This window comes from Erpetoichthys calabaricus, chromosome 4, assembly GCF_900747795.2.
Source record: "Erpetoichthys calabaricus chromosome 4, fErpCal1.3, whole genome shotgun sequence".
NCBI lineage: Eukaryota > Metazoa > Chordata > Cladistia > Polypteriformes > Polypteridae > Erpetoichthys > Erpetoichthys calabaricus.
In genome coordinates, this window is record NC_041397.2 from 9,853,776 (window position 1) to 9,867,138 (window position 13,363).

Here is a 13,363-nt window from a genome sequence, read left to right on the forward strand (position 1 = left end):
TACTCCAAAACACAAGTTACGTAACGTTAATTAGAGATAGTTTACTATTCATATGAACTCAAATATTATACGAAAACGAAGAAATAAAACTAGGACAGCTCAGCTACTCCTATTCACTCGTTTACTTTAGCTCCAAACACATTAGCAAACATAACTGAAATTATATTCACTTTACCCTTAAATCGTCGTAACTTGCTAGAGTCAGTTTCCAGTGCAATTTGGAAGCACGCCGACGTCGAGTATATGCGGCTACATACATTCATTTAACTCCGCAACCAGCTAAAGTTGTTTCTCAGTGCAATTTTCCAGCACACACAGGGTGAGTATATTCGGCGACGTACATTCATTGAACCCCGCAACCGGCTATATTTGCTTCACAGAGCAATTTGGCAGCACGCCGGAGCTGATCAGTCAGTGCCGTACATTCGTTGAGCAGCCAGCTAATGATCACTGCCGGCCCCGGCAGAACAGCAGCAGCACTATCTCTGGGATTCAGCCGATGCACTAGATGAGCCTGCAATCATCAGCATTTACCTCTGTGTGTTTGCGTGCAGGCCAGCCAGTTCAATTGCAGTTGGCTCAGTGATTTACTGAATTTCATCAATGACTTCAGTTGCACCTTGAACATATAATAATAGATTGTTGCAGTAGTTTTTATAGTTTTTACAGTTCATTTGCAGTGTGTAAAATGATCAGTGTTGCAGTAATTGTAATGCTCTTTGCATGAAAAAAAAAATACATGTTCCATTAAAATTTCACATTTTCTTTGTGAATTGTGACGTTTACTTAGAAAGTGCAGCTAAAAAGTATTTGGCGTCCAGGAGTGCATTAACCCCGAAGTATGTGTCGGTTTAAGGGTTAACTATCATTGTCGAAACCTTGATATACACATTATAACGTTAACACGTGACACTAACTTTACTCTCTAAAACAGCTCCAGAATGCTTGCGTTTCAGATGTGCATTCAACTTTTTTTTCTTTTTCGGTGAAGTGCACCCACACTTTAGAAAGTTTCTGTCTCAATTTTTTTCCATTCCCCCTCCTCTATCCGACTCGCCATTGCAACCACTTTTATTTTCCTCTACATTCTTCTTCTCCTCAGACGTTCTTCTTTGTTGGTAGGACTGTGTGCAGTCTTGACAAACAATAACAAACGATACTGGCCCCAGACGCTCATGTAGTGCATTGCAGTTACAAAAACCAATGTGGTTCTTTGTGACTGGAGCGTCTATTGAAGTTTCTGTTTATGTTTGTAATCATCGACGCAGATTTTTTATTGTCGATTACGTTGACTAATCGTTGCAGCCCTAGTAGACTTTAAGACTTTAGGGACTTTCAAAACTTGACTTGAATGTCTTTTTGGAAGAAATACGTGGATAGGACTGGCAAGCTTTGTTAGGCTGAATGGCCTGTTCTCGTCTAGAGTATTCTAATGTTCTAGTTTCAAGGATTTTATTATTCTTCAGTGTATTAAGAGTATATTATGTACATCTGACTTCATTTTTAAATCTATGAACTCAGATTTCTTTTTACTTCTGCATGAGGCTTCCCCCTTGCTTCTTCCTTTATATATACTTAGGTGAAATATTTGTTCAGCTCATTTGCTATTCCCTTCTCAGCCAGAAAGCTTCAGCTGGAGAGGAGGTTTGTCTGTTAACCGAACAAGGAGTCACATCAACAATGTGGTGCCTTAACATGAGGACAGTGTATGTGCTCGAGTGGCCCAGTTAGAGTCCTGAACTTAACCCCATCAGACATCTGTGGTGAGACCTCAAAATTGATGCCTACCACCACACCCACCTAACCTCTCATAGGTGAGTTATTTTACAAGTAGAAATTCACAAATCTTAGTCTCTCATGTGTAGAATTAATAGAGACTTGTGCAGTTGAAGAGCTGAATCATGTATGCACAGGCAAATGAATACTTATTTTTAGTTTTTAGTTGAATTTTTTTAACCCTTTGATACCGACAGGCTGGATAACTGACCTCCCAGAAAGGTGTATATACCTGAAAGGCCGGTTTACCCGCCTACCAATCTACTGTCACTAGGGGGCTTCTCCCCCTGCTCGCTTCGCTCGCCAACCCCGTGTTTGGTTTTCCAGATACACATTTTTAAGATTTTTTTTTTCTTTGAAATGTTGCCTGCATTCATCGTGTGTATCCATGCAGGCTCGTTTTTGTATTTCCGTTAGTTGACCTGTTTGTTTTTTGGAGCCGTGACTCCGTTAGCTATACGGCGTCAACTGTTAAGGATTATAATCGCACTTACGTTTAATACGGAGCGTTCATGTATTTTTTTTTGCATCTGTGGCGTTTCTGTGTTTTCTGTGGCTGGACTGTTAATAATGTATTACTGTAATGCTGTAATGTGATTCCAATATGCTGTGTACTCTGGACCTTTGGGGATTCCGTACTGTAATACTGTAATGTGATTCAAATATGTTGTGTAGTGTGGACCTCTTGGGTTTCCGTACTGTAATACTGTAATGTGATTGAAATATGCGCTGATTCCTGTCGTTTTTTTTGTTTCTGTGGCTGTGTCGTTAGCAATGGGCTCGGATTTGTATTTCCGTTAGTTGAGCTGTTTTGTTCTTGAGCCATGACTCCTTTGCCTGTGGTGTTTCAGAAGTGCGTTATCCGTGCAGGCTCGTTCCAGTGCGGCAGTGCGCGTGCGCTTCGATGTGTGATTGAAATATGCTGTGTAGTCTGGACGTCTAGGGATTCCGTACTGTAATACTGTAATGTGATTCAAATATGCGCTGAATCCTCTCGTTCCAGTTTACAACCTTCTCGTTTCTGTGTTTTCTGTGGCTGTGTCATTAGCTATGGGCGGGCTCGTTGCAGTGCGGCAGTGCGCGTGCGCCTCGATGCGCCCTGCATCCATATCCGGTTTACAACCTTCGGTTAGTAATATGGATTACCCGGCAGGCCGCTATACCAACCAGTTCTATATTATCATCTACGTCTCATGCACCCACTGATGCCGCTTGGCATTGTCAATCCGATCGCTTTTGTTTTTGCATGTGGGTTTATAAGGGGAAACTGAGAACATTTTATTGGTAAATTCGAGTGGTCTTGATTGCTTTTTTATGCCAACAATCACTCAAGCAAAACAAAAAAGGGGGTAGGTATTACTGTATTGGGTGGCAAGAAGCAAAGTCTGCTGCTTCAAAACCTACAGTAGTTGTAGTAAAACAGGTATCGGAGACAAAACACGGCCAAAAAGGCAGTGATTTACAGCTGATCAAGCCAAACAGTTGCTGTTAGAATCTGACCCCAAGGATATTTTAGCTAGAGACTAAGCTGCCGGTGATTTTGAAAGTGAAATCAGTGATGTCACATCGCAAGGCTGGTGCAAACGAAACACGGCTGCAGAATGGAGCCAGAGCATAGTAAAACTGTGTAATGGTGCAAATCATGTGAGGTGATTCTGTACATTGGTTCTGACAACAAAAATTGTTTTGAGGCATACAGTATCATTCAAAGGTTCATTTCTGGAGATAGGTCATCAAAATGTAGCTACATTGATGGTACTTGTGATAAAAATTTTTCACCTTTATCTTACAGAGAGTGTACTGACACTCAGAATATGATGTTGTAACAGTATAAAATGTCACTTTGTAGTAAAGTTTTACTTTTCATGTTCAAAATATCATGTTTCAAAATTAATTGAAAATTGCTGGGGAGCCCAGGGTTACGGATGGGAAAGGGTGGGGAGGACAGGGTTCAAAGACCGAACGGTTCGTAATTTTCTTTGCTTTTTGGGCAGCTCTATATAAAAGAGTGCTTGACTGCAAATACAAATTCACAGACCAATTGATCAACTTTGAAAAATGTGTCAATGAAAAAGGGTACTTTATCTTGTCAATACACGTGGTGGGTCCTGGGGTGCTCACAAGACTTCAGAATGGACTCTTTTTGTATGCTTGTAACATGAAACTTATATTTCAAACTCAAAACGGGTTGGAAGATCTGGAGAAATCTGAATTCAAGCCAGCACAACAAACTTGGGCAGTAGCTCTTCAGAACAGAGAGCATGGCACTCTGACAGCCTCCGTGACATCTTCTTTAGAACTGGATTTGACACTTCCCGGCAGCTGGTTTTTCCAGTACAAGCCCTACAGTGTCCCAAAAGTGAAACCTGGCAAGATGAGCGTAAGCAGAAAGGGAAAGCCAAAAATATCACTAAGCGTCTCTTAAAGGGCTTGTTTATCGTTTAGAGCTCAGTGGTCCAGAAAGTCCCTGCACTCTCTGATACTTTCCTTACTGTAATAATGTTTGACACAGTTCATATTTTTGGAGCCCACAACCCCGGGTGTAGACTATGTAAATAGAAGTCGCAGTTACTTTAGCATGAGCTGCTTTTATAGAAGAGTTTGGCTTACTGGTGAAGAGCTGTGTGGTGTTGTAGGCAGCAATGAATTCCAATCAGTAGTCGGTACATCTCTGTGATCTGTACATTTAATATTCTTTGCACTCAAATACTGAAGATTGTATAGGAGGCTTATTGTCACATGTACTGAATGCGGTGAGATTCTTATTTGCATGTGCTAGTCAACACGCAACACAGCGCCACTCTGTGATAAGTGAAGTAGGACCACCTTACCTTCCATTAATTCTGAAAAAGTCTCAAAACATATTTGTTATTAGTAGACCTGAAAAATGAGGAAATTTCAACTATGCATACAATATTAGGGCATACTCTTGCCAGATAAGACATTACAAAAGCACTTTTGATGAATTACAACAGGCAGTGACAAATGTCAGGCACCGTCCTTAACTTTTTTAAAGTAACAGGATTTGGATGTGGGGCAGTCTTTTCCTTCGAAGAATTCCCATTTTTAATCCCCTATATTAGCAATATACAGTGTCTCCCATAATATTTATATACCATCCGAGGTTTGATTCCTGTAAAGGGAAGCAAAGGTGCATCCACCCATTGAGCCCCAATTACAGCGAAACACGTCTTGTGTACTCTTTGTATTATTTGGCAGATGCTGTATCATACTGTACCATATACAGTATATATGTGTGTGTGTATATATATACATATATATACATATATATATATATATATATATATATATATATAGATAGTATATATATATATACACATACACATATACATATATATATACAGTACTGTGCAAAAGTTTTAGGCAGGTGTGAAAAAATGCTGTAAACAAAGAATGCTTTCAAAAATGGAAGTGTTGATCATTTATTTTTATCAATCAACAATCAAATCATCAATCAAATCGATATTTGGTGTGACCACCCTTTGCCTTCAAAACAGCATCAATTCTTCTAAGTACACTTGCACACAATTTTTGAAGGAACTCGGCTGGTAGGTTGTTCCACAACCTCACCTTGGTGGCAGAGTTTGGCTGTTCCTCACCCAGTTTGAAGCCTCCTACACAGCTGTTTCTGTTTCAGTTAATGACTGTGTTTCAACCTACGTGTGACATTGATGATCATTAGCACCTGTTTGGTAGAATTGGTTGATTCAGACACCTGACTAGAATCCTACAAAATCCCTGACTTTGTGCAAGTGGACCTATAAGAATTGATGCTGGATTGAAGGCAAAAGGTAGTAACACCAAATATTGATTTGATTTAGATTTTTCTTTTGTTCGCTCACTTTGCATTTTGTAAACTGATAACAATAAACAATCATTATTTATATTTCTGAAAGCATTCTTTGTTTACAGCATTTTTTCACACCTGCCTAAAACTTTTGCACAGTACTGTATATATATATAATATATATAATATATATATATATATATATATATATATATATATATATATATATATATATATATATATATAAAATGCACACACACACACACACACACACACATATATATATATATATATATATATATATATATATATATAAGCACATATACATACACAATCAGCTGCCAAACAGCCTTGCCTCGACTTCTGGCACCGGTCTCACGGACGTCTGGAGTTTTTTTTTTGTTTTTTCTGTCCACTCTGGTCATCGGACCTTACTCTTTTTTTATGTTAACTAATATTGTCTTATTTTAATTTCTTATGTTGTTATATATATATTTTTTTTTTATTTACTGTTCTTCATTATGTAAAGCACTTTGAGCTACTTTTTTGTATGAAAATGTGCTATACAAATAAATGTTATTATTATTATATTAAAGGGGTGCAGACGGTAAGGGGTCTCTCTTCTTCCCATAAGGGGACCCAGACCATCAGTGCACCCCAGAGCAGGAGGAGGACCCGGGATAAGAAGACGGGGACTCCTGACAGAGCGCAGCGTAAGCCCGTCTGCTTTAGGACACTGGAGGGCTGCGCTGCAGAGGGGCAGAGACACCACAAGCCCTCAGAGGAGCGGACGAAGAGGCAGGAGTTTCCCCTCCTGCTTCCGGTCCCGCAGGGGTCGAACTGGATGGAGTCGGTCATATTATAACTGCAGCCACTGTGGTCACATCTGGCGGTGTTGTACAAAGAGGACGTCCGATTGGCGTGGGACGTCGGGGCAACACCCCCAGATCTGTTGCTTGTGTTTCCACAGGGCAAAGCTGCAGACTGGAAGACGCAAACTCCCTAACCTGGAGAAGACCAGCCGCTGTGGGATGTGCCGCTGAGCCCCACGGGGCTCATCTGAGAGAGGGGCAATGTGGCAGACCCGGCCGGGATGCCCCTTCGATGTTCCAGGGTAGAAACCATGAGCTGCTCAGTGCCTCCTCCAGGACACTTGGTGGCAGCCTCCCTGGCAGAAGGTGGTGCCTCAGCTTCCCGCAGGGCTCCATGGGAGATGGAGTTCTCCACAGCCCTGATTGGATCTGGGGTGGCCGCCAGGGGGCGCTGCATGGGCTCCTGAGCCCAATTGGACGAATCTTCAGCCCCACCCGGGAGTACAACCGGAAACAGGTGATCAAGCACCTGGAGGACTTCCAGGTGGGCCATTAAAGGAGCCAGCAACCACCACTCAACAGCCAGAGTCAGGAGTAGGAGGACAAAGCTTGAGGAGGAGTGGTGGTGGAAGAGAGAGAGGAGAGTGCTATACCGTGTGTGTTTTCAGTTCGTGCTTTGGGACTGAATTGTGGCTGGGGGGACACGGGAAAACCTGCCCTCCAGCTGAATAAAATAAAAGTTTATTTATTTTTATACATGCCTCCCGTGTCCAATCTGTGTCGGGTTGGGCGCTTATATAGCGCCTTGTTACAATATATATATATATGTGTATATATATATATATATATATATATATATATATATGTGTGTGTGTGTGTGTGTGTAAATATATATATATATATATATGTTGTAGCAGTAGGGGGCGCTAGAGCTCCTTTGAACCCACAGATACCACTCCAAACACCTGGTAAAATTATAATTTATTATTTATTTTATAATAACTATGTGCACAAAGCACCCTCCACTCCACACTACACATACAAGTACTCTACAATAATCAATAATCACCTATCCTCCTCTCCCAGACACTTCGCCACCCTACCTCCCAGCTCAGCTCTGCGTCTGGGCTTTCCCACGGTCCTTTTATATTCCCTGACCCGGAAGTGTTTCCAATCCTACAGTCCATGTGATTTCTTATCACTTCCGGGTCAGATAAAAAGTCCTTCTCTTCAACCCGGAAACACGTCGTTCCTTCTGGTCATATGATCATGACGTGCTTCTGGGTTATAGGGCACGTATAAGTCCTTGAGCCTCCCTGCAGCATCCTCTGGTGGGCCCCATGGTGTCCAGCAGGGTTGGGAATAAAAACTCCATTGTCCATAATTCCCTGCTGGTCTTCGGGGCACTTCCATGCTACAGGGAGGGCTCCATCTAGCGGCCTGGGGGTATTGGCCGGGGTGTGTGTATATTTATATATATATATATATATGTGTGTGTGTGTATGTATGTGTATATATATATATATATATATATATATATATATATATAATGTGTGTGTGTGTGTATGTATATATATATGTGTGTATATATACAGTATCTCGCAAAACTGAGTACACCCCTCACATTTTTGTAAATATTTTATGATATCTTTTCTTGGAACAACACTGAAGATATGACACTTTGATACAATGTAAAGTAGTCCTTGTACGGCTTGTATAACAGTGTAAATTTGCTGTACCGTCAAAATAACTCAACACACAGCCATTAATGTCTAAACCCCTGGCAACAAAAGTGAGTACACCCCTAAGTGAAAAATGACCAAATTATGCCCAAAATGTCAATATTTTGTGTGGCCACCATTATCTCCCAGCACTGCCTTAACTCTCTTGGGCATGGAGTTCACTAGAGCTTCACAGGTTGCCACTCCTCCATGACAACATCACGGAGCTGGTGGATGTTAGAGACCTTGCTCTCCTCGACCTTCCATTTGTGGATGCCCCACAGATGCTCAATAGGGTTTAGGTCTGGAGACATGCTTGGCAAGTCCAGCACCTTTACCCTCAGTTTCTTTAGCAAGGCAGTGGTTGTCTTGGAGGTGTGTTTGGGGACGTTATCATGTTGGAATACTCCCCTGCGGCCCAGTTTCCGATGGGAGGGGATCATGCTCTGCTTCAGTATGTCACAGTACATGTTGGCATTCATGGTTCCCTCAATGAACTGTAGCTCCCCAGTGCCGGCAGCACTCATGCATCCTCAAACCATGACACTCCCACCACTATGCTTGACTGTAGGAAAAACACACTTGTCTTTGTATTCCTCACCTGGTTGCCGCCATACACGCTTGACACCATCTGAACCAAATAAGTTTATCTTGGTCTCATCAGACCACAGGACATGGTTCCAGTAATCCATGTCCTTAGTCTGCTCGTCTTCAGCAAACTGTTTGTGGGCTTTCTTGTGCATCAACTTTAGAAGAGGCTTCCATCTGGGACGACAGCCATGCAGACCAATTTGATGCAGTGTGCGGCGGGCGTATGGTCTGAGCACTGACAGGCTGACCTCTGTAGCAATGCTGGCAGCACTTGTATGTCTATTTTCAAAAGACAACCTCTGGATATGACGTTGAGCACGTGCACTCAACTTCTTTGGTCGACCATGACGAGGCCTGTACTGAGTTGAACCTGTCCTGTTAAACCACTGTATGGTCTTGGCCACTGTCCTGCAGCTCAGTTCAGGGTGTTGGCCATCTTCTTATAGCCAAGGCCATCTTTATGTAGAGCAACAATTCTTTTTTTCATATCCTCAGAGAGTTCTTTGCCATGATGTAACATGTTGAACTTCCAGTAACCAGTGTGAGAGCGATAACGCCAAATTTAACACACCTGAGACCCCGTAACACTAATGAGTCACATGACACTGGGGAGGGAACATGGCTAATTGGGCACAATTTGGACATTTGTCACTTAGTGGTATACTCACTTTTGTTGCTAGCGGTTTAGATATTAATAGCTGTGTGTTGAGTTATTTTGAGGGGACAGCAAATTTACATTGTGATACAAGCCATACACGGACTACTTTACATTGTATCAAAGTGTCATATCTTCAGTGTTGTCCCATGAAAAGATATAATAAAATATTTACGAAAATATGAGGGCTGTACTCACTTTTGTGAGATACTGTATATGTGTGTATGTGTATATATATATATATATATATAATATAATGTATGTATGTATGTATATGTATGTATGTATGTATATATGTATATATATATATATATATATATGTATATGTTTATATATGCGTGTGTGTGTGTGTGTGTATATATATATATATGTTATATATGTATATTGTGGGAACCAGCCTGGACACAGACAGACAGACACCGATCGTTCGAAACACCACACACATTTATTGTACATTTGTACTATTTGCAATGTCCCAAAGCACACAACCCAATGCCCCTGCACCACACACCCTCAGTCCAGACATCTTTCTCTCTTGCTTTCTCTGAGCTTCGTCCTCTTCCACCTGACTCCAGCTGCCAAACGGAGGGAGGCGGCCCCTTTTATGTTGCCCCGGATATGCTCCAGGTGCCCCTTGATGAACTTCCGCCGGAAGCACTCCGGGTGTCCCTGGTTTTCCTTCCGCCAGCACCTCTGGGTGTGGCGGAAGTGCTGACATCCAGGGCTTCATAGGCATCTGGGAGCCCCCTGGTGGTGACCATGGGCCCCTATAGGGTTGAGCTTCCATGCTCTGTTCCCGTGGTCCCCATACCAACCAAGGCGGTTGCCCTGTCATGGTCTCGGAGGAGGCGTAGTCCCTCTCCCTGTCCTTCCTGGCATCCCAGCTGGGTACCACCCCCAGCTATTCGCCACATTATATATATATATATATATATATATATATATATATATATATATATATATATATATATAAAATACACACACATATACACTCAGTGGCCACTTTATTACAAACACATTACTAGTACCAGGTTGTACCTACTTTTGCTTTCAGAACTGCCATAATTCTTCATGGCATAGATTCAACAAGTTGCTAGAAACATTCATCAAGGTCCATGTTGACATAACACAGCATTTCTCAACCTTTAAGTATTTGTGACCCGAGTTTTCATAACAGTTTTAATCGTGCCCCCCTAATGTTTTTTGAAAGGAGCCCACTAATACCAATTTGTTCTTTTTATATTAATGATATATCATAGATGCATATTTTATTATACCTACTTAACTTTTATCGACATTTATCTAACTCTATATTTTTCTAGTATCAGAATGTAGTTTAAGTTAATTTGTTTTGGTTTCAATAGATGTATTTTTTCATATTTTCGATTCTTGTTTTCTTTTTTTCACATCTTCGTGCCCCCCTTTTTGTTACTTCGCGCCTCCCTAGGGGGGTCCGCCCCACAGTTTGAGAACCACTGACATAACAGCATCACACAGTTGCTGCAGATTTGTTGGCTGCACTTCCATGATGCAAACCTCCTGTTCCACCACATCACAAAGGTGCTCTATTAGATTGAGATCTGTTGACTGTGGAGACCATTTGAGTCTAACAAACTTTAGATTTGAGATGATCTGAGCTTTGTGTAATGGTGCGTTATCCTGCTGGAAGGAGCCATCAGAATATGGGCACACTGTGGTCATAAAGGTATGGACATGGTCAACAATGATACTCGGGTAGGCTATGGTATTTAAACAATGCTCCACTGGTACTAAGCAGCCCAAAGGGCCAAGAAAATATCCCCCTCACCATTACACCACCACCATCAGCGTATACTATTGATACAAGTCAGGATGAATCCAGCCTTTCATGTTGTTGACGCCAAATTCTGACCCTACCATCTGAATGTCACAGCAGAAATCAAGACTCATCAGACCAGGCAAAGCTTTTTCAGTGTTTGTTGAGTCCTATTTTTGAATTGTTGCCTCAGTTGCCTGTTCTTAGCTGACAGGAGTGGCACCCGATGTGGTCTCCTGCTGCTGTAGCCCACCTGCTTCAAGTTTTGATGTGTTGTGTGTTCAGAGATGCTCTTCTGCCTACCTCAGTTGTAACGTGTGCTTATTTGAGTTACTATGTAACTTTCTATCAGTTTGAACCAGTCTGGCCATTATCCTCTGACATCAACAAGTCATTTTCACTCAGACAACTGCCACTCACTGGATTTTTTTTCCCTTTTTTCGTTCCATTCTCTGTAAACCCTACTGATGGTTGTATGTGAAAATCCTAGCAAATCAGCAGTTTCTGAAATACTCGGAGCAGCCCAGTCTGGCATCAGCAACCGTGCCACATTCAAAATCACTTCAGTCACCTTTCTTCCCGATACCGATGCTCGGTTTGAACTTCAGCAGGCCGTCTTGACAATGTCTACAGGTGGAAATGTATTGAGTTGCTGCCATGTGATTGGCTGATTAGATATTTACGTTAACTAGCAGTTGAACAGGTGTACCTAATAAAGTGGCAGGGGAGTGTATATCCACCTTAATTAAAGTACGTGTCTGTGTGTCTATCCATTGCGGTTTCTCTATTATATACCATTTTATATGGAACTTGTGAAAGCATTGCTAATGTTTGTGATGTGCCATCTGTTGGAATGAAAAATGCAATGCATTTTACTACTGCACACTTCACAGAATACATTCTAATAGATGATGCTGAATATGATGAGGACTACTTTGATTACTCAAATTTCATCTCCATAATTTTATGCCATGCCCTTGCTCATTAGATAATGGCATGGATACGCAGGTGTTCTATAATATGCTTGGTGAGTGTATAAAACACAGTAGGTTTCATTTTCCCAGGATAATACAACTAGTAAGAGGGAGGAACTGAATCAGCAACATTGTGGTGTAAAGTCCACACACTAAGTAATTAATGACTGATTTGACATGGGACGAGTGAGTGTGCAATGGTATCCCATTCAGTGCATGATGGTGAAGTCTTCAATGCTTCCTATAGTTGCGAATGGGTGTGCCGGAAATGCTGGCAATAAGTGTTAGTGGGGGGCAATTTTTCATTTTTGGTGCCACTCTTCTGTGGTTTAAAGTTGATTTCCTGCAGTTGGCAGCCCAGCTGGACCCCGTGTACGTAGAAGCACCACCGGTCTGCTGTATTGCAGGTGATTATCTGTTTGGGACAGACGCCCAGTTTTTTTTTTTTTTTTTTTGACACGGACCGTTTCCTTTATAACAATTGCTGAAGATGAAGAAACCGTCTGCACGGGGATAATAATTATGATATTCTGATCATTGTAAAGCCAAGTAACACACTATAAACGAGTGAGAAAAAAGTGGCTCAGTATTTGCAAACTTAATTCAAAAAGCAAAGCCGCGATCCATCTGACAGGAAATGGTTTGCACAGCTGATTTGCCAAAATTCAGCGCATATCTTTTTCAAACTGAAGAACAACAAGAGAGCGGAATAATGCCCTGAGCAGGCGGGTATTGGGCGTCGAGGTCGCAATGAGTCCCTCTCCTCTGATGACGAAAATGAAATCAACGGCAGAGCTCCCCGAATCTGACACTGGCGGCCAAAGAGCTCAGCGCTACCTGCTCTCCGCGGTCGCCGTGACTGGGGTAGCAGCGCTGATGTGTGCCTCGCTGTTCGCTCTCTCGCTCTATCACTTGATGGCACTTAAAGCAGAAGTAGCCAGCTTGAAAATGGACTTGTTAAAGAAACGAGAGTGGGCCACTAACGAACCGCTTGGTGCCAACCGTCAGGTGAGTACTAACGCGACGTGCTTTTAATTTGGAGATGGGGGTTGGGGCTGGCAGAGCACATGCTGAGACGGCGAAGAGTGGCATAATGCAGCTGCGCGTTTCCGGCAGTGGCACGCGCGCTCCCGACTGTCAGTAGTATTGAGAACGAACGAATTTCGAGGCGAGAGGGTGGAGGCGGTCTTCCGAAGTGCCGTACTGAAATGTTTTATGCGCATGCTGAGGT

General features: G+C 42.2%; 1 protein-coding gene across 1 annotated transcript in view; it reads left to right on the forward strand.

The window, feature by feature from the left end:
- Positions 1 to 12,651: 12,651 nt before the first annotated feature.
- tnfsf13b (TNF superfamily member 13b) overlaps positions 12,652 to 13,363 on the forward strand; it is a 36,448-nt gene continuing 35,736 nt past the window's right edge. The window contains exon 1 of the mRNA XM_028799215.2: positions 12,652 to 13,140. Coding sequence (XP_028655048.1) covers positions 12,883 to 13,140 — 258 coding nt within the window. The 5' untranslated portion in view covers positions 12,652 to 12,882. The remainder of the gene's footprint in view (positions 13,141 to 13,363) is intronic.